This window comes from Pelobates fuscus, chromosome 4 (assembly GCF_036172605.1).
Source record: "Pelobates fuscus isolate aPelFus1 chromosome 4, aPelFus1.pri, whole genome shotgun sequence".
Lineage (NCBI taxonomy): Eukaryota > Metazoa > Chordata > Amphibia > Anura > Pelobatidae > Pelobates > Pelobates fuscus.
In genome coordinates, this window is record NC_086320.1 from 123,398,309 (window position 1) to 123,418,218 (window position 19,910).

General features: G+C 39.0%; 1 protein-coding gene across 1 annotated transcript in view; it reads left to right on the top strand.

The window, feature by feature from the left end:
* The window catches only part of RAB31 (RAB31, member RAS oncogene family), a 105,819-nt gene extending 86,995 nt beyond the window's left edge, over positions 1-18,824 (top strand). The window contains exons 2-7 of the mRNA XM_063450466.1: positions 587-666; positions 2,653-2,734; positions 8,929-9,000; positions 16,962-17,068; positions 17,866-17,975; positions 18,433-18,824. Of these exons, the coding sequence (XP_063306536.1) occupies positions 587-666; positions 2,653-2,734; positions 8,929-9,000; positions 16,962-17,068; positions 17,866-17,975; positions 18,433-18,530 (549 nt within the window). The 3' untranslated portion in view covers positions 18,531-18,824. The remainder of the gene's footprint in view (positions 1-586; positions 667-2,652; positions 2,735-8,928; positions 9,001-16,961; positions 17,069-17,865; positions 17,976-18,432) is intronic.
* The last annotated feature ends 1,086 nt before the right edge of the window (positions 18,825-19,910 follow it).

The following is a 19,910-nucleotide window of genomic DNA, read 5'->3' on the forward strand; positions in this document are numbered from 1 at the left end:
GATTGATTCTGTGAGCCAATCACAATGCTTTAACATAGGATTGGCTGGGACTTTCAAGGAGGCAGATCAGGGGCAGAGCCAGCACAAGTCAAACACAGCCCAAACCAATCAGCATCTCCTCATAGTGATGCATTGAATCAATGTATTTCTATGAGGAAAGTTTAGTGTCTGCATGCACAGGGAGGAGACACTGAATGGCAGTGCTGCACACTGTGAAGCACATGTAGTTGCCATCTGAGGAGTGGCTAGTAATGTAAACACTGCATTTTCTATGAAAATACAGTTTTTACTGCAAAAAGACAATAAGCTGTAGTTGTTCTGGTGACTATAGTGTCCCTTTAATAAATTATAGGTAGCATTTATCACGGTATAATGGTTCCAATAAAGTATGTTTACTATTAAAATATACTTCAACACTTATGGTTCTTGTGCACAAATAATTAGGAATGCTGGAAAAAAAAGATAATCTCACTCTACTCAAACTGAAAATCACAAAGTAATTTTGTCTAGAGATTTTGCCATTTATTTGTACAAACTATTATACTGTTCTATTGCTAATAGTTGTATCTACTGTACTGTATTTCAGGACACAGGAGTTGGAAAATCAAGTATAGTTTGTCGATTTGTCCAAGACCACTTTGATCACAATATCAGTCCGACCATTGGGTAAGTAACAAGCAAACTCATTTGTTATTGATATTATTTTGTATAATTTACTGGGGCATGCCAAAATAACCCAAACCTAAAAAAACAGACAACAAAAAGCAGAAGAGCTGGACCACTGAGAGAGATGAACGTGGTTAACAGCATATCCCCTGATAAAGACTATCAGGGTTATTCACTAAAGTAAGAATATCAAGTGAACTCAAAGTGAATTTGAAATCCAAGCCCAATATAGCTGAATTGAAAAAAATATTTAAATCAACTATGCTTTCATTTCGCCCTGAACTTTGATATTCATTTGGAATTCTCACTTGAATATTCCTGTAGTTCTTTATGCAGTCTACTATGCTGATTAATCAATGGGCTTTAATTCAGTTAGTAGAGAATGAGCAGTGGAAACTGTAGTCCTTTCCCAGATCAGCTGGCAGGTGACTTTAAGATGGAAGCCATATTTTCTTTTTTGCATATGGCAAAGCATCAGAGGAGCTTTAGTTCTACAAAAACTGCATATTTACATGTTGGCCATTTTTGCTTAATGTAAGTGCATAGTAGTGCCAGGAGGTGGTCATATGGAGCTGCAATGAGAAGCTACATGCTTTCTATTCTATTAGTAGTGGTTGCTCATTAAAATGCTGTATATAGAAACTAAATGCTTTATAAGAGAGAGAAAGCGAAATGCTTTATAATTTTATTGGTCCATGTATCTATTTGCTTTGTGATGCAGAAAGTAAGTGGAAACAGGCTGAGGGTGACAGCTGAGAGGAAGGAAATGCAGAAAGGAAGGAAGCCGGAAGTGCAGAGAGTGCTTGGCACTGTTGTCATAGCTGGTGGTTAAAGCATTTCCAATTCAGTCATCCCAACCTACAAAACCTTAATTCAGGGAGGTTGCTTCACTAGCTACTGCGCTCCCCCCCCCCCCCCCCCTGCACAGTGACTAAACATGTATGAACAAGGACATGTAATTTTAATATGACAGAACACAACTATTTATTTAACATATTGCAACCATTAACATACTGACTTATGCACACACCTTAGCATACAGATACACACCTTGACACACGGATACACACACACTGACACACAGATACATACACTTACACATACACACAGATAAAGAAACTGGCACAAAGATACACACGCTGACGCATACAACACAGATCCGCACACATACAACACAGATCCGCACACTGACATACAGATACACATATACGCACAGATACACACACTGGCACATACATTCATAAACACACACTACATGTCACCCGACCGGGCCCCAATTGGGTGCCTGCAAATCATATAATATCCTGGAAATCACACACACAATCTGACATACATCGTATGATTTGCGGATGTCAGTGATCCGCATTGAAAATGCAGGACATACCTGGAACCTCAGGGAGAGTTGGGATGTCTGCCAAATGGATTATATATAAAATGTATTTATTTTACATATATAATCAATTTGATATACTAATTATTTTCTATATTAAACATTACTTTAATGTCTGTGCTTGTTTAAGAAATATTTTTTATTCTCTCCTTTTTATTTTTTAATAGTAATTAGCTTACTTCATAAGTCCATACTTTGTACCCCTTCATCCCAACATCTGAATTATTGCTGTACATTTTCAGCAGTACAAAGTGGACAATGGTCCTGAATATGTGATTAGCATAGCAGTGCTCTCGAAACATTATATGAGCAACCTGATTGGCAGTGCCACTTTGTTGTCAAGTGTTGCTCACTCTAGAAACTTGAAATCCTGGTGATATATTACCGTGGTGTACTGTGATACATACAGAGATTTGTGAGCTGTAATAACAAAGGGAAATTGTTGTAGGAAAAGGCATAAAGGAATTTGTTGCTTCGGGAAAGTATCATTTAGGAGAAGATAAGAAAAGTGGACAGGACTCGGAGTCTAGTAGAGCAAAATTACATTGTCATTACCATTTTAAAATCGTTTTTTGTGTGTTTTCTCTTACTTACAGAGCATCATTTATGACTAAAACTGTGCCTTGTGGTAATGAATTACATAAATTTCTCATCTGGGATACTGCTGGTCAGGAACGTGTAAGTATATAGTCAACCATGATATCTCCATTCACATGTTAATGCCAGATGCGGGTAAACTGGTGTCGGTTTATTAAAAACAGCAGAGAGGTAAAAATAACTACTGATCACAGAGATCCTGCATTATTCCAACTGCCTCAACTGAAACTAGATAGTAACTAGATTTGGTAATGGTCATGACACAATTTGAATTTAGCAATGTGATTGGTTGGAACATACATATGAAAATATTATATTCTACTAATTAGTAGAAATTCTCCCTTGGTGAGTGCGCACTGGAAAGGTTTGCATTGGAAAGTAACTTTTAGGCCTGTCGTGTTGCAAGAAACTTGTAATGAAGGATTGCTGCATTCTTTAACATCCACAGACCAGACTTAAGAAATAAATCACTTGTCATTGGATTATTGTGTTTGTGAGCAGAGATCATGTGGTGTATGCAGAAGACAGATCTCAAAGATCTCTCAAAGAAAGATCTCTGTAATAGCTCGGACTCACATTTGTGATAAAGAGGAAATGACAAGTTAACGTTAAACTGTGAATACATCCTATATTAAAAAAATATTTGTATTCTATAATCAACTACAGTTAAACACCAAAGCCTGTCTATAACCCTTCATGTAATTTTCAGTAATTATCTGTGAAATTTGTCAAGGTGAATGGAAACACTAAGGGCAAACTGATTAGATGATCAAAGAAATGCACATACGCGGAGGGAACCTTTTATAATGTCCTTGAGGAATTATTATGGCAATTAATTTGAAAAATCACCTTATTGTCCTGTTTGTTAAATGGTAAATTCCAACTAATGGCTGTATCAGTGGAGGTGAAAGTAAGTAGCATGCAGACGATAAATGCAGTAGTGGACCACAGAAACCTGTTGGTGCATTATAGTCAGGAAAAAAATTAACAATGCACAATGGCTGCTTTTTACAGACAGTCAAAAACAAGGACTGAGTTGGATAAAAATTGTGGATAACTTAAAATGTTAAGCCATAATAGTTTAGCTTGGGCTAACTGATCTATTTTTTTCATCTTGCTCAAAGTCAAAATTCTATAGTCAAATCACCAAACCTTGTTCAGGGCATAGACCGAGGCAATAGTATACTTGTTCAGTACTGAACGGTAGGACAGTTCTGTTTGGCCAAATCATTTTTCCTGAAGTTAACGTTTTGTTCAGGATGTCCAATGCTTGTTCATGTAACGGTTCTGTCCGGCCAATTATCGTCAATGGAAAAATATTCAGGGAGACATTTGGACAAACCAAAATGTGAATATGGGTTAATCAGTGTACACTGAAAGGCGCATTTTCCTGCCATTTGGTTCATAAATCAAGTGAGAAAAAGTAACCAATAGAGGCAATAAAAATGTTCTAGATGTGAAAATGTTCCTTCATATACAAAGATAGTTACTGCTGTACTTGCTCACTCAATTTTCATTACTTGTAGCACAGACTGTTTCATTTTATATTAAGTACACTATTTCATTCACAGAGGAGTAAGTTATTGATTATATACTTGATTTCAGCTTTATATATATATATCTGTCTGTCTACTGCTTTGTCTTTGCCTTATGATTTAAATATTTTACACTTAAGTATGTTTTGAAATATACACAACCAAATGTACATCACACATGAATTTCAGTGAACTTTAATCTAAAAAGGTTGGTTTAATTATAGTGGATGAACTGTTGGCAGACAGACAGTTTTGTGACCCATTACGTATTGATTGGAATTCTGGCTTTGTTTCTCTTTGTTAATCTTATTTCTGTGTTTTGAGAATCTGTTATAATTCAGATGTTGCAGGTATTCCATTGGTGCTGAGGGTCTGTAAACAGGTGAAGCACAGCTAAATGGTACACATTAAATCATATAAATAATTAATCAAAGCATCGTTCAATGCTCTGGCACACAGAGTTCACAGAGCGGCTTTTGAATTGTAAACAAATGTGAAACACATGCATTTTCTCTGGAATGCTTTCTGTGGTTTTAGAAGCTTGTGTAGAATGTGTTCAATAACTGTCTAAACAATGGTGAAAAGCCAGCTGCAAAAACTGCAAATGACACGTTGGAGTTATGCATAAAAGAGAGTTATGGAGCAATGTCCTGAAAGTGGAGCAGTCACCATGGAAACCAGTGGAGCGTTCCTGTTTCTCTATTCATTTTACTCATTACCTTAATTGTTTGTTAAGGCAAAATGTGCTATTCAGGAGCGAAGTGCTAAATGTTGAAACATTTTATTGGTTTCTGTGGTGATTGCTCCTATATATTTGTTTTTACAAACATACAAAATTAAGCCCTACATTCAAACTCCCACTACTTATGGGTGGCAGCAATGGCTACTGTATCCATCAGCCTAAAATACATAGAAGGCATGCACTCTACCTCAAGCCGCTGTGCACATTTAAATAATAGAAGTTTTTTAGTACCTGTCCAATGGCCATTAAAGTTTAAGCTCACCTTCTCCATCAAGGCAAACCTCTAAGGTGAGTCCTACACTAACAATTCACTTTGCTGCCTTTAACTAAACGGCAACAAAATGTAATACATAAGCTTCTTGATGTATAAAGATATGTGCATACAGAAATTTAATAATTGAAACAGATTTTAAGGTAAAGGGGTGGGGGTGATAAAATAAGTGCTATTGTTTCATTCCACAGGTCATGTAACACTCAACAGGTCATATAAAAATCTTTAGGCTACATTTTACTTGGTCGTATTAGCATGGTGCCATCTAGTGACATGATATTGCTACTGCACTTTAAGTGATCTCAATTACCCGATTCAGATTCAACTTTATTTATCACTGTAAAATGTACATACAAGGACAATGAAACACAGTTAGCCTTTCACTAACTACAGTGGTATTCCCAGTTCACTCTGTATTTGGCCCTTATTTCTTAATTCGGATATAGTGAATTTAACTACTAATGCAAATTCGGCCTATTTCATTCATACATAGCATCACAGTGATACCTCAATTATGTCATTCCTTCTGCTTACTGTATTCGATCCTCATTCAGCCATATCGATTTTATCATATGCAATTCATTTAGTCACCCTACATTTTAATGTATAATAAATGCTATGCCATATTCAGTTTCTCATATTTGCAGCTTATTATTATTGGCCCACACGGCTTTGGTTATACTTGTCAGCTTTGAGCAGATCAACATTTGTTACTTATGTTCACCAGGCCTCTTTCAGCCTCAGTACCTATTCTGTATGTCTGCCCTCTGGGTATTCAGGCACTCATTGGGCCTACATTGTTTAGTAATTATGTGGCTAGGTGTTGCAACAGACGGTCTAAATTTTTGTCAGGCTCAAGCTTGGGGCTATACATGTGGTTAATATTTATGGTATTACTCATCCACTCACCCACCCATCAATCCACTTATCCATTCACCCATCCTGGTCTTCCTGTCGCTTTGGGGTTATTTATTGTCCTATTATAATGTGTTTTGGTACACCACTCGGTGTAAAAATAAAAAACACATATAATAAATACATTTATTTAAGAAACAAAACAAAAACAGATCGAACACCAGAGCATTACTATTGTCCATATGCAATTCACAGTCCATTTCACTACCCCTACAACCTTGGTATGATTAACCTACATTTATTCATGCCACAATTCGTACATCTCATACAGCCTATTATCCAGCTCAAGACTTGCATTTGGCACAATCAGTCTTCCACGGCTCTCACTAGGCCTTCATTCCATACGTTGCAGACGGTTCTCCACAGGCAAAGCAACACAACACAATTTCAGCCACTCATTTGGGCAATTACATATGACATAAAAATTACATTTAGCACTCTTGGTCTTCAGCTGCAATACGTCTACACCCGTCCCTCACTAGGCTTTCACTCCATAGGGTACATACTGCCCTCCTTGGGCAATCTACTATGACACAACTTCAGCCCCTCGTTTTGGCTATTACATACGACATAAGACTTACATTTAGCAGTCTCGGCCTTCAGCTGCAAAACCTCTACACACGGCCCTCATTAGGCATTCACTCTATAAGTTACATAATACCCTCTGTGGGCAGTCCATTTAGACACCAATTTGGTCCCTCATTTGGGCAATTACATATAACCTTTTGCAGCTTTACAAGGGTCTACTACAATCATATCATACTATGGTTGACTTTTCCACTCTGCCTTGTTAGGCCCCCACAATTCCTTCTTCTACGGCCTCCTCTGTCTTTTCCTAAGTCTTGTATAATCCACAACTCCAGTTTAATTTTCCTGGGTATACAACTGGACTTGATATTGCAGTCCATTGTGGCTGCCATACATGCCTGTGGGTCTCTCTATAGGAGGATATCTGTCAAATGCCACTCAGACAACAAAAGGTTATAAATAAAGGTTGGACCTTCTCACTGACAACAATAATGAGTTTAATTAGGAAGTTTCCACATGCTATGTGGGTGCTCTATACAAGGGGATACTGTGAGATTGTTCGATTCGTATGGGGCTCTATATAAGGAGAGTACTGTGAGATTGTTTGATATCTGTGTGAGACTGCTTAATACATTCATATTACAAATCTTATTAGTAAGGAATGGTCCTGGTAGCAGACTTTTACAGACTTGTGTTCTGGCAAATAGTAAATATGTGAATGTGATACTTTGACATCCATGAGGACGTCAGCATTTGAACAGCAGATTTGAAAAACCTCTTATATATGACATAATCTACAACAGTAAGTGAGAACTTTCTTTATGGCAGTCTTACCCAAGCATATTAAATCAAGCCTTTAATTGAATATAAGAAACTATATAATTGAATCAAGATTGAAACAGATTAGTGCAGTATTTTTTTTAGTGAAATAACGATTCGGGCTATTAATTTCTCTAGTTCTTAATTTCTCTAATACATCTTCTAAACTATAAATAGCGTGAGATATATTTTTCGTGAGATATATTTTTTGTTTTTCGTGAAATTTATGCAATCTCTTGTTACTGCTTCTCATTAAGACTGAATGCTAAGTGGTGCCAAAGGTTTCTCATTTCAAATTAATATTTCATTTTTTTGGGTATCTGTTGACAGAACAATATATTCTATATCACACTACGTAAAACGAGTTACAGTTGTCTTTGCTTTTTATAAAAATAACATGTTTACACCAATGTTTGTCAAGGGTTGGAGAAGGTGACATCCTTACTGAAGATTTTTACTCTGCATTTCCATCTTCCAGTACTGGATCATATATTCAGCACTTGAAAGTTGAAGCCACCAGGAGCCACATGACGGTTTTGCTCTCAAAATTGGCTCCATAGTTTTTCATGCATGCAGCCTCCTAGGTTGCATTTTTACGATGTACTGTACATCCTTAAGGGGGCAGCAACCCCACATTGTTATCAACTGCAACAGTGACACAAACAGTGATTTGCTTGATGACAAAATTATTTCAAGTATAGGAGCATTACACATACTGCCCACAATATTGACCATTTACTCACTGGTACTGTTCTCAGTCTGTCAGTCTACCTCATCATAGAAAATAGTGGAGTAACCTAAAATATGTGTTTTTTTCTGTTCGACCAATATAGTATCTTTATTTCCTTTGACATATATCATTGTGCTTTAAATATCATTTAGAAGGTGCATGGGTAGGTAAACATACTGCACTGTGTAACAGTATAATTTGTAATCGTAGTGAAAGTACGAATATAAGCAAATAATTATTTTTAACTATTTAATCCTCATATTTTTGTCAAGTTTGTGGGGATACTAACTATAATCAGTGCATGGTTCCTTATAAGGCTTTGCTGGGTTAGACTGATGTTAGAACTGTTCAGAACTATGGACAGGCTGATTTTAATTGGATTTTTAGTGCATGACATCTGGTGTAATAAATATTCTCTTGCCTTAAGCTTATTAGTTAATTGGGAGGATTGTAAATCAAATTGCAAAATTCAAGCTAGAAAAATATTGGATATAGTTCAAACTTTGTCTCACTTTTGACATTTGTTTTTTAGTAACTGCCATACATTCTTCAGTAAGTAAGCCGGTATAAAATTGATAATTGTTATATTCCAAAAGAAAAGTATATGTTTACTTCTAAACAAAGTAATGTGTATGCTGCAGCACTGCTCCTGTAATAAAGTCTGACATTTATAAACACGTATGTGCACAGATTGTGTATAAACCTGATTATAATTTTCTTTTTTACTTTTGACAGTTCCACTCATTGGCACCAATGTACTACAGGGGATCAGCGGCTGCGGTCATTGTATATGACATTACAAAGCAGGTACCTTTTTGACTCTGTATTGCCTCCATAAATAAGATCATGCAGATAGTCATTTCATTGTAGCTGTTATTGAACCTTAAAGTTTAGCTGTAGATGGAGTACATGTAATGATTTCATAATAATAATATTGGTTTGTTGTTTTCTTGAGCTCTATCAAATGTTACTGGAAAATTGCAGCACATAGGGCTATGCCTAGAATTCTTTTCTATATACTTGCTACTCAGATACATATTGGGAAAGTAATATAATTGTAAATGGACTTCCTCTTTAAAGGAAAACACAATGCACCATAACCACTACAGCTCGCTTGGTTGAGCACATCGGCTGATTGCTCTCATGCACTGCTTCTGGCTTTTTGTCAGAAATAGTGGTCACGGTGGTATATAAACTGTTGTAAAATAGTTTGACTACTTATAATGAGTAGGCACCAGGCTACTCCTAGCATCATAGTCTATCCTCCCCTCTAACATGCTATTAGATTTATTTTCATGCCTTCCTCCTAGATTGAAAGCATGTTTGAGCAGGGCCTTCTTCACCTCTTGTTTCTGTTAATTTTTCTATGTCAATTACTTGTCAAAGTTGGGGATACAGTTTTACAAATGTAAAGTGGTGAGTGGAATATGGTGGTGCTATATATATGCTTGGAAAAATAATAATAGTATCCACTACTGCAAGCTGTAGTGGTTATAGTGCTTGGAATGTTCATTTAGAGCAATGATGTCCAGTAATGGCTTTAAACTGTACGGTAGCAGTGGTTCTGCTCCCTTACATGGGAATGTATGTCAAAACCCCAACCTGTAACCCAGTATCAATCACATGCTGTGCTTTCTTGTTATATGCAGACTGACCAGTCCAGTAGTTAGGACAAAACATCCTAGAGTCCACTCTTCTTCCCCTGTTATTATAGTACGGAGTCTCTATACTAAATCAAAGTCTTTGAAAGGCCTCATGACCTTTCTGCCACTGTGACTAATCACAGCTCACAGTTGACCTTTGGAGGAACATTTGTTTTTTTTATCTTGCTCTATGTAATTATAATGTACAAAAACACATCAAAGTAGTAAACATGTTGCATAAGAAAGGGTGTGAACTTCCTAGTCCGACTACATTTGTTTGAATGCAACAATTTGCCATAGATCCAGTGGGACTAATGCCATCAGGGGTTTTTATTGTGGCAGAGTGCATAATTAAAGTGACAACTGTCCAATAGTTCGCGAGTGTGAAGACATATAAGCTGTAGTAAGAAAATGAAAAGAAAAAGTTAGATAAATGGATACCCCCAGGTTGGTATTCACCTATACCTTTTTTTAACGGAACACGCCAAGCTTTAGAACCACTACAGTCCACTATAGTGGTCCTAGCACCATCTCACAGTAATATGTTAAGCGTTTTTTAGCAGGTTTGCACTCATTTGCTTAGAGCCCTCAGCAGATTGTAGTGGTTATGGTATACTGGGTTTGCTCACTCCTTATAGCTTCTATAGATTGAGCAAAACCCCTTTTTTGCTCTCCACTAATTAGTATATCCACTACCAGAAAGAAGAGACTCTGGTTTGGGTTGTGTCAGGATCGGGACAGGGATCCAACACGCAGAGTACAGAGAGTGGAAAGGTACGTATACCGGGCCTTAGAATGGCCGGACTAACGTACCGAGAGTAATAAAGAATAGTCAGAGACAAGCCGGGGTCGAGGGAACGAGAAGACAGATAAGCGAGAGACAAGCCGGGTCAAGGGATAACAGAGAAGCAGGGAAGTACAACGAGCCGAGTCAAAACCAATAGAGCAAACTAGAATACCAGAGCACTGAGTGACTAGACAAGCTAGAACCACGACAGGGCAATGAGCTGAAGTGAGAAGTAAGCTTAAATACCCTGGCTCTGGATGGTAATCACGCCTCTGACAAGTACCGATTGGATATCGGACACTTGAGTGACAGGTCGCTCGTGATAGCGTCATGACGTCACGTATTGAGCGTCCTGCTAGAAAAGGACGTGGATTCCTCGCGGCCGGTGTTTAAGTGACTGGATGAACCGCGAGGAACGGAGGAAACAGCTCGCCTGGACGGATAAACCACCAAGTCTCTACCTCCCTTAGAGGTAGAGGCCTCAGGTACCCTGACAGTACCCCCCCTCTCAGATACGCCCACCGGGCGGAATGAACCGGGGCGAGATGGGAAGCGGAGGTGAAATGCTCTGCGAAGGCGAGAAGCATGAACGTCCTCCTGAGGTACCCAACTCCTCTCCTCAGGACCATATCCCCTCCAGTTGACCAGATATTGCAATTTTCCCCTTGAAATTCTGGAGTCAATGATGGAGCTGACCTCGTACTCCTCCCGACCCTCCACCTGAACAGGACGAGGTGAGGAGACCTTAGAGGAAAATTTGTTGCAAATAAGAGGTTTCAACAAGGAGACATGAAAGGAGTTAGGAATGCGTAAGGCAGGTGGCAGAGCAAGGCGATACGCAACCGGATTGATACGAGTGAGAACCCTGTAAGGGCCTATGTAGCGAGGAGCAAATTTCATAGATGGAACTTTTAGGCGAATATTCTTAGTACTCAACCATACCCTATCCCCAGGAACAAAAACAGGAGCCGCTCTTCTATGCTTGTCAGCGTGTTTCTTGAACAGCGAGGAACTATGTAATAGAATTTGCCGAGTCTGATCCCATAATTTCTTCAGGTTGGCGACATGATCATCAACCGACGGTATCCCCTGAGAAGAGGAAACCGAAGGAAAAATCGAAGGATGAAAGCCATAGTTCATGAAGAAAGGGCTAGAGCGAGTTGAATCGCAAACAAGGTTATTGTGTGCGAACTCCGCCCAAGGAATCAGACCGACCCAATCGTCCTGGTGTTCGGAAACAAAGCAACGCAGATACTGTTCGATCTTTTGATTAGTACGTTCAGCAGCTCCGTTAGACTGAGGGTGATAGGCAGAGGAGAAGTTCAATTTGATGCCCATTTGAGAACAAAAGGATCTCCAGAAACGTGAGACAAATTGAGAACCTCTATCAGAAACAATCTCCGAAGGAATCCCATGTAGGCGAAAAACCTCTCTCGCAAAAATCTCCGCCAATTCAGGAGAAGTCGGAAGTTTAGGTAATGGCACGAAATGGGCCATCTTAGTAAATCTATCCACCACCGTGAGAATAACAGTCTGTCTCTTGGAAGCAGGCAAATCAACGATAAAGTCTATGGACAAACCGGACCAAGGTTTCTCAGGAATGTCCAAGGGGTGTAACAGGCCACATGGAGATGCATGAGGTAGTTTAGTCTTGGCACAAGTCTCACAAGCTGCGACGAACTCCTCAATATCTTTTCGAAGTGAAGGCCACCAGAAATCCTTGGATATCAGAGAGTATGTCTTGCGAATACCAGGATGACCAGCTATTTTACTTTCGTGAAAGCATTGTAAGAGCTCCAGTTGAAGTTCAGGAGGAACAAAGTTTCTTCCCTCAGGAGTGTTTCCGGGAGCTAGATGTTGTGACTTCAAGATCTGGTCAAGTAGCGGAGAATGAATTTTGAGACTGGTATTAGCAATAATATTGCATTTGGGTACAATGGAGGACAACAGTGGTTCAACTGAGGCAGAGGGCTCATATTGGCGAGATAGCGCATCGGCTTTAGAATTCTTTGACCCAGGTCTGTAAGTCAGAACGTAATTGAAATGGGTAAGAAACAACGACCAACGAGCCTGCCTGGAGGACAGACGCTTGGCCTCTCCGATATAAGACAAGTTTTTGTGGTCTGTCAGAATGGTAACAGGATGTAAAGTACCTTCCAATAAATGTCTCCACTCTTTCAAAGCCTTGATAACCGCTAGTAATTCTCTGTCACCAATGTCATACCTGCTCTCAGTACCGGTCAATTTTTTAGAGAAAAATCCACATGGATGTAATGGTTTATCAACACCCAACCTTTGAGATAGGACAGCACCTAAACCAGTCTCTGATGCGTCTACCTCAAGTAAAAAAGGCAGAGAAGTGTCGGGGTGAACTAAAATTGGAGCGGAAGCGAAAAGCTCCTTGAGAGTTTTGAACGCCAGGAGAGCTTCAGTAGTCCAATTCTTAGTATCAGCCCCCTGTTTGGTCATGTTAGTGATAGGTGCGATAATAGAAGAATAGCCCTTAATAAAGCGCCTATAATAATTAGAAAAACCAATAAATCTCTGTATGGCTTTAAGACCTTTGGGTAAAGGCCACTCTAGAATGGATTGGAGCTTATCCGGATCCATCTTAAATCCCTCCCCAGAGATCACATAGCCGAGAAAGGTTACCTGGGTTTGATCAAAGCTACATTTCTCCAACTTGCAGTACAAGCCATGCTGGAGAAGCTTGTGCAAAACCCTCCTGACTTGCTTGTGATGAATCTCAATGTCACTAGAATGAATGAGTATATCATCTAGGTATACAATGACGCAATCTTGCTGAAATTCCCTAAGAACCTCATTTATCAGATCCTGGAATACAGCTGGTGCATTGCATAACCCAAAAGGCATAACAGTATATTCATAGTGACCATATCGAGTATTGAATGCCGTCATCCACTCATGTCCCTGCTGGATTCTCACCAAGTTATATGCCCCTCTGAGGTCTAACTTGGTGAAAATTGTAGAGCCCTTCAAACGATCGAAGAGTTCGGTAATCAAGGGGATCGGGTAGGCATTTTTAATGGTTATCTTATTTAGGCCTCGATAATCAATACAAGGTCTCAAAGAACCATCCTTCTTTTTAACAAAAAAAAATCCAGCCCCGGCAGGGGAGGAGGACCTTCTAATGAATCCCTTGTCTAAATTTTCGTGAATATACTCCTCTAGAACTGAGTTCTCTTTCGTAGATAACGGGTATACATGACCTCTGGGCGGCATGGTACCAGGGAGTAGGTTAATTTTGCAATCAAAGGACCTGTGTGGGGGTAAGGTATCGGCTTTCTTTTTGTCAAATACAGCCTTTAAATCTAGATACTGAGACGGAATTTGTGTCTCTGTAGGATTGTCAGAGTTAGCCGATGTATTGGTTAAGCCGAGAGGTGAGACTTTCCGCAAGCATTTCTCTTGACAATTCTGTCCCCACGAAACTATCTCCCCTGACTCCCAATTAATAATAGGGTTATGTCTCCTCAACCAGGAGTACCCCAGAACTATGGGAATAGACGGAGAAGAAATGAGCAGTAAGGATATGTCTTCTCTATGTAGGATGCCAACAGTTAAGTTAATCGGTATGGTCTCATGGAAAATAACAGGCTCAAGTAACGGTCTACCATCGATGGCCTCAACGGCCAGTGGTGTCTCTTTTAACTGGGATGGAATAGCATGCTTGGCAGCAAAACCCTGATCTATAAAGCTCTCAGCAGCTCCAGAATCGATTAGTGCCATAGTCTTAACTACTCCCTTCTCCCACTTTAAAGAAACGGGTAACAGAAGCCTGAGCTCTTTGTAGTTGTGAATAGAGGACAAAGTAGAAACACCCAAGGCCTGTCCTCTAGAGGAACTTAGGTGCGAGCGTTTCCCGAACGATTGGGACAATTTAGGCGTAAATGACCCCTGACTCCACAATACATACATAAACCCTCCCTTCTCCTGTACTGTCTCTCCCTCTCTGTGAGATGAGTACTGCCTATCTGCATAGGTTCAGGAATACGTAAGTCCTCGAACTCAGAAATTTGAAAGGTAGGCGCTAGTTTAAAGGAGGGTCTACGGGTCCTATCTCGAGTGTTCTGCCTCTCTCTTAAGCGTTCATCAATACGAGACATAAAAGAAATTAAATCCTCCAAATTTTCAGGGAGTTCTCTAGTAGCGACCTCGTCAAGAATTACATCTGATAACCCATTCAGAAACACATCTATATAAGCCTGTTCGTTCCACTTAATTTCTGCCGCCAAGGACCTGAACTCTAGTGCATAATCCACAAGTGTTCGATTGTCCTGTCTAAGGCGCAACAGTAATCTAGCTGCATTGACCTTTCTACCAGGAGGGTCAAAAGTTCTTCTAAACGCAGCTACAAAGGCATTATAATTATAGACTAGTGGATTATCATTCTCCCATAAAGGATTGGCCCATCTCAAAGCTTTTTCAATGAGTAGAGTAATAATAAATCCAACCTTCGCTCTATCTGTAGGATAAGAGCGGGGTTGTAATTCGAAATGGATGCTAATCTGGTTTAGAAAGCCACGACACTTCTCCGGTGACCCGCCATAACGTACTGGTGGGGTAATACGGGAAGAAGCACCTACAGTGGCTACCTCTAGACCTGAGACTGCAGGAGAAATAGAAGGAGTACGTGTCTCCTCAGGTGGATTACTAGCACGAGACAAAAGTGCCTGTAGTGCCAAAGCCATCTGATCCATCCTATGCTCCATGGCGTCAAACCTGGGATCCGAAGAACCAAGCTGACTGTTTGTACCTGCAGGATCCATTGGCCCTGTCGTAATGTCAGGATCGGGACAGGGATCCAACACGCAGAGTACAGAGAGTGGAAAGGTACGTATACCGGGCCTTAGAATGGCCGGACTAACGTACCGAGAGTAATAAAGAATAGTCAGAGACAAGCCGGGGTCGAGGGAACGAGAAGACAGATAAGCGAGAGACAAGCCGGGTCAAGGGATAACAGAGAAGCAGGGAAGTACAACGAGCCGAGTCAAAACCAATAGAGCAAACTAGAATACCAGAGCACTGAGTGACTAGACAAGCTAGAACCACGACAGGGCAATGAGCTGAAGTGAGAAGTAAGCTTAAATACCCTGGCTCTGGATGGTAATCACGCCTCTGACAAGTACCGATTGGATATCGGACACTTGAGTGACAGGTCGCTCGTGATAGCGTCATGACGTCACGTATTGAGCGTCCTGCTAGAAAAGGACGTGGATTCCTCGCGGCCGGTGTTTAAGTGACTGGATGAACCGCGAGGAACGGAGGAAACAGCTCGCCTGGACGGATAAACCACCAAGTCTCTACCTCCCTTAGAGGTAGAGGCCTCAGGTACCCTGACAGGTTGGTCAAGCTGCCTACCTGCAGGACAAGAGGGCACTTTAGTGTTAAGAATAGATATTTGTATTCTTAACACCATAAAATCCCTTTTATATATATATTTAATAGATCATGAAAAACTGTTAACTCAAGCTGCAGGTTATTGTTAAAGGAGCACTACAGGGTCAGGAACACAAACATATATTTTTGACCCTATAGTGCCTCCTGGCCCTCTCTTGCCTCCCTAAATATAGTATAATCTTACTTGTATTGAAGCCTGAAGCTGCTGGCTCTGCCCCTGTCTGCCTCGGAACAGCAAACTGTCTACTGACATAATCAGAAGTGTTATTCTGAGCCAATCACAGTGCTTCCCCATAGGATTGGCTGAGACTGTCAACTAGGCAAATCAGGGGCAGAGCCAACACAAGTCAAACACAGCCCTGGCCAATCAGCATCTCCTCATAGAGATGAATTGAACCAATGGATCTCTATGAGGAAAGTTCAGTGTCTGCATGCAGAGGGTAGAGACACTGCATGTTGTGATGCAGCATACTAGGCAAGACTGAGATAGGAAGCACCTCTAGCAGCCATCTGAGGAGTGGCCAGTGCAGTTATCACTAGGCTGTAATGTAAACACTGCATTTTCTCTGAAAAGACAGTGTTTACAGCAAAAAGCCTGAAGGTAATAATTCTACTCACCAGAACAAATGCAATGTAGTTGTTCATATGCAAGCTGTAGTTGTTCTGGGGACTATAGTGTCCCTTTACTGTTTCATTCAGTGGTGTAATTTCTATGCAAGTTATGGTTTCCTTTTGAAAAAAGGTAACAAGTTAATAAAAGTTTAAAATACATTAAAAGAACATAAAAGACTATGTAGAGATTTCATACAGCACAGATTATTATTTTAGTGCTTTACAAAAATAATAATAGCAAGCCTCATTTTGTGCTATATTGGAAGCTGAATTGCATAAGGATGTAATATTTTCTGTTTGCACAGGATTCATTCCATACGTTGAAGAAATGGGTGAAGGAGTTAAAAGAACATGGACCTGAAAACATTGTTATGGCCATCGCTGGAAACAAATGTGACCTCTCTGATATAAGGTGCTGACTAACATTTTAACTGTTATGTTATTTTCAGTAGGAATTACTGAATTTACTGAGTATATACCTGGGAAATCTAACATAATATCACACTTTGTTTTTAATACAATAAAAGTCAGGACAGTACTTTGCTCCTGCTCTGGCCTATCGATTTATCTGCAAAGAAGCAAAGGTTACTGTAAAATGTTTACACTGAAGAAAAGTTTCCTCAAGGTTCCAACTATTGTACATACGTATGTCTTTGAGAAAAAATTTCCTTGATAGAATTGGCTATTGCAGCAAAAACAGGATACTTTCTTCATTTAAATCTCTGAATCATGTGGATGTCTTGAAATTCCCCTTAGATGTCTGTTTAAGAGATTGAAGTTGGCAGTTGCACTCTGTGCTGGTACTTGGCACTGCTTACCTCTCCTCCTACCTCATAGAGGAGAATTGGGGACCTGATATGCTGCACACACATCCAAGTTTACCATAGGAAAGGATTGAACCAATGCTTTCCCATAGGGGCTTCCAGGTGACATGACTGAGTGGCTGTCATGAAGACAGACACTAAAGGTAGATTTAACCCTGCAATGTAAAAATTGTAGTTTAAAAAACCGCAGTGTTTTATATTGCTGGGTTAGGATATGACCACTACTTTGAGATAAAATGGACTGGTTAGCTTTAGTGGTCCTTTAACTCTCTGGGTATTGTGGGTATTCCAGAGGTTTAGTTGTTCAATTAGCAGTATATTCTTATTTAATGTATAATATTACAGTAGTAGTACTATGTATCTAATACTTGTCTTTTCTTTTTAGAGAGGTGACTATGAAAGATTCAAAGGAATATGCAGACGCCATTGGGGCAATTGTAGTTGAGACGAGTGCAAAGAATGCCATTAATATTGAGGAACTTTTCCAGGACATAAGTAAATATTATTATTTAATGCCATGTTTGTTAATGTAATTAGATTAGACACATCGGCACACAAATAACCCAGCTGTTACTGTTCATGAATTACAATGGCATCATTGCTTCTTGATGCTGGTAAATTCTGCATCAGGTAATTTTAGCATAATATGCAAATTTTACATTGGTTACCATTCCCATTAAAGGGGACGTGTAAATAGCAATTGCTACGAAATGTATACTTCCTCCTCGGTAGTATAACTGTAGGATGTAGCACTCCCTGAAGAACATGTAGACCTGAAATAATTTTTGTGCCAATTACCACAACATGTCATTTTTTAAATTTAATATACCGTATATAATTTTTCCCAAAATCTTTTGATCACCAATTCTCTCAAGTTAGAACAATGATTTCTAAGCGTGGATCAATTTGATTTAAAAAAGCAGACACAGATATGTTTTTCTGTACATTTCAGGTCGAAGAATCCCTCCACTTGATCCTCATGAGAACGGTGCCAATGGTGCAATGAAACTTGGAAGACCATCTTTACAGTCACCAAATAGGTGCTGCTAATCTGACCAATATCACAATAATTTAAAGATGGAATGAACTAAATTAGACCAACGAGAAAATTCTCAGTGTTGAAGATTACATCCCATAAAAATGTAACCACCATGTCGCAATATGTAAATGAAGTACGCAGAAAGGCACTAAAGCCTAACTGCATTATTAGAATTATATGTTTACAGACAATTTTAGTTACATTCTGAATCACACAACAGAAAGATATTGCACATTATTGCACACTATATACATTTGCTATCATCTCTATTACGAGCCCTGTTTAGTGCTTTTCCTATTTTGTTCCATCAATGAAATGAGAGTACTTTCAAAGTGTTCACATTAATACTTTAACCATGTATGATCATGAACATATCAAAAGAAAGAAATCTGTTTTACTTAAAAACAGCACATCTAAAAGTGTGATTTAATTGGACAAACTAATTTGTAATGCTCAAGAGAACATGGAACAAAAACATATATTCTTACAGGGTTATACACTAAAGTGAATTTCAAATTTAAGGTAAAAATAGCCAAAATGGAAGCATGCTCTTTGTCACCTATGCTTCCAGTTCAGCTACTTTGGTCTTAAATGTTAAATTCTCACTTAAGTAAATAACTTTTTTTATTATTTATTTAATACACTGGTATTGTTTACCAGATTCTGAATGCATTACAACAAATATAACAATGACCTAAAAGGATTTTATGGTAAACAAATCGAGTGACCATCCACACGTAAACACAATCTTTAGCTTTAACAAGATGATAAAATGGTCAGAGAGGAAAAGAAGATAAAAGGGCGACAGGATAATATTCTTAAGGTTATTCACTAAAGTGAGAATTGTTGAGAATTCAAAGTGAATTTCAAATTCAAGAATAAAATATCTGAACTGGAAATGTAACTGACTGGGAGATGTTTTCTAAATTGGTTATTTTGAAATTCTATTTGAATTCACTTTGAATTTCCAACTGTTCTCACTAGTTAATATCCATGCCTGTCTTGATGAGTACAGAAACAACTGTTTGCAATCCTATTTTTGGATGGAATATTTTGGAGTTACAGTAATGATTTCAGAAAATCATGCTTCATGGTAACATAGCACCGGCAACTGCAGTGAACCAATTATTGATGGAACCTAACTACCTACATTTGGTGTTGGCATGTAACCACTTTGTAGAGCTCATAATTGAAAAACACACACACATTAGATTGTAAAATTTCCAGAAACATTATCTTTAAGAGTGGAATATGCTTTTTAGTGTGTAAGAATATGAAAGAAAAGAAAACAGGAACTAAGAAAACATATATAGTATACCTAGAATATGTTAAACAAAGAATGGTTTTAATTTACTGAGATACTCAGGGTTATTCACTAAACTCTGAATTGT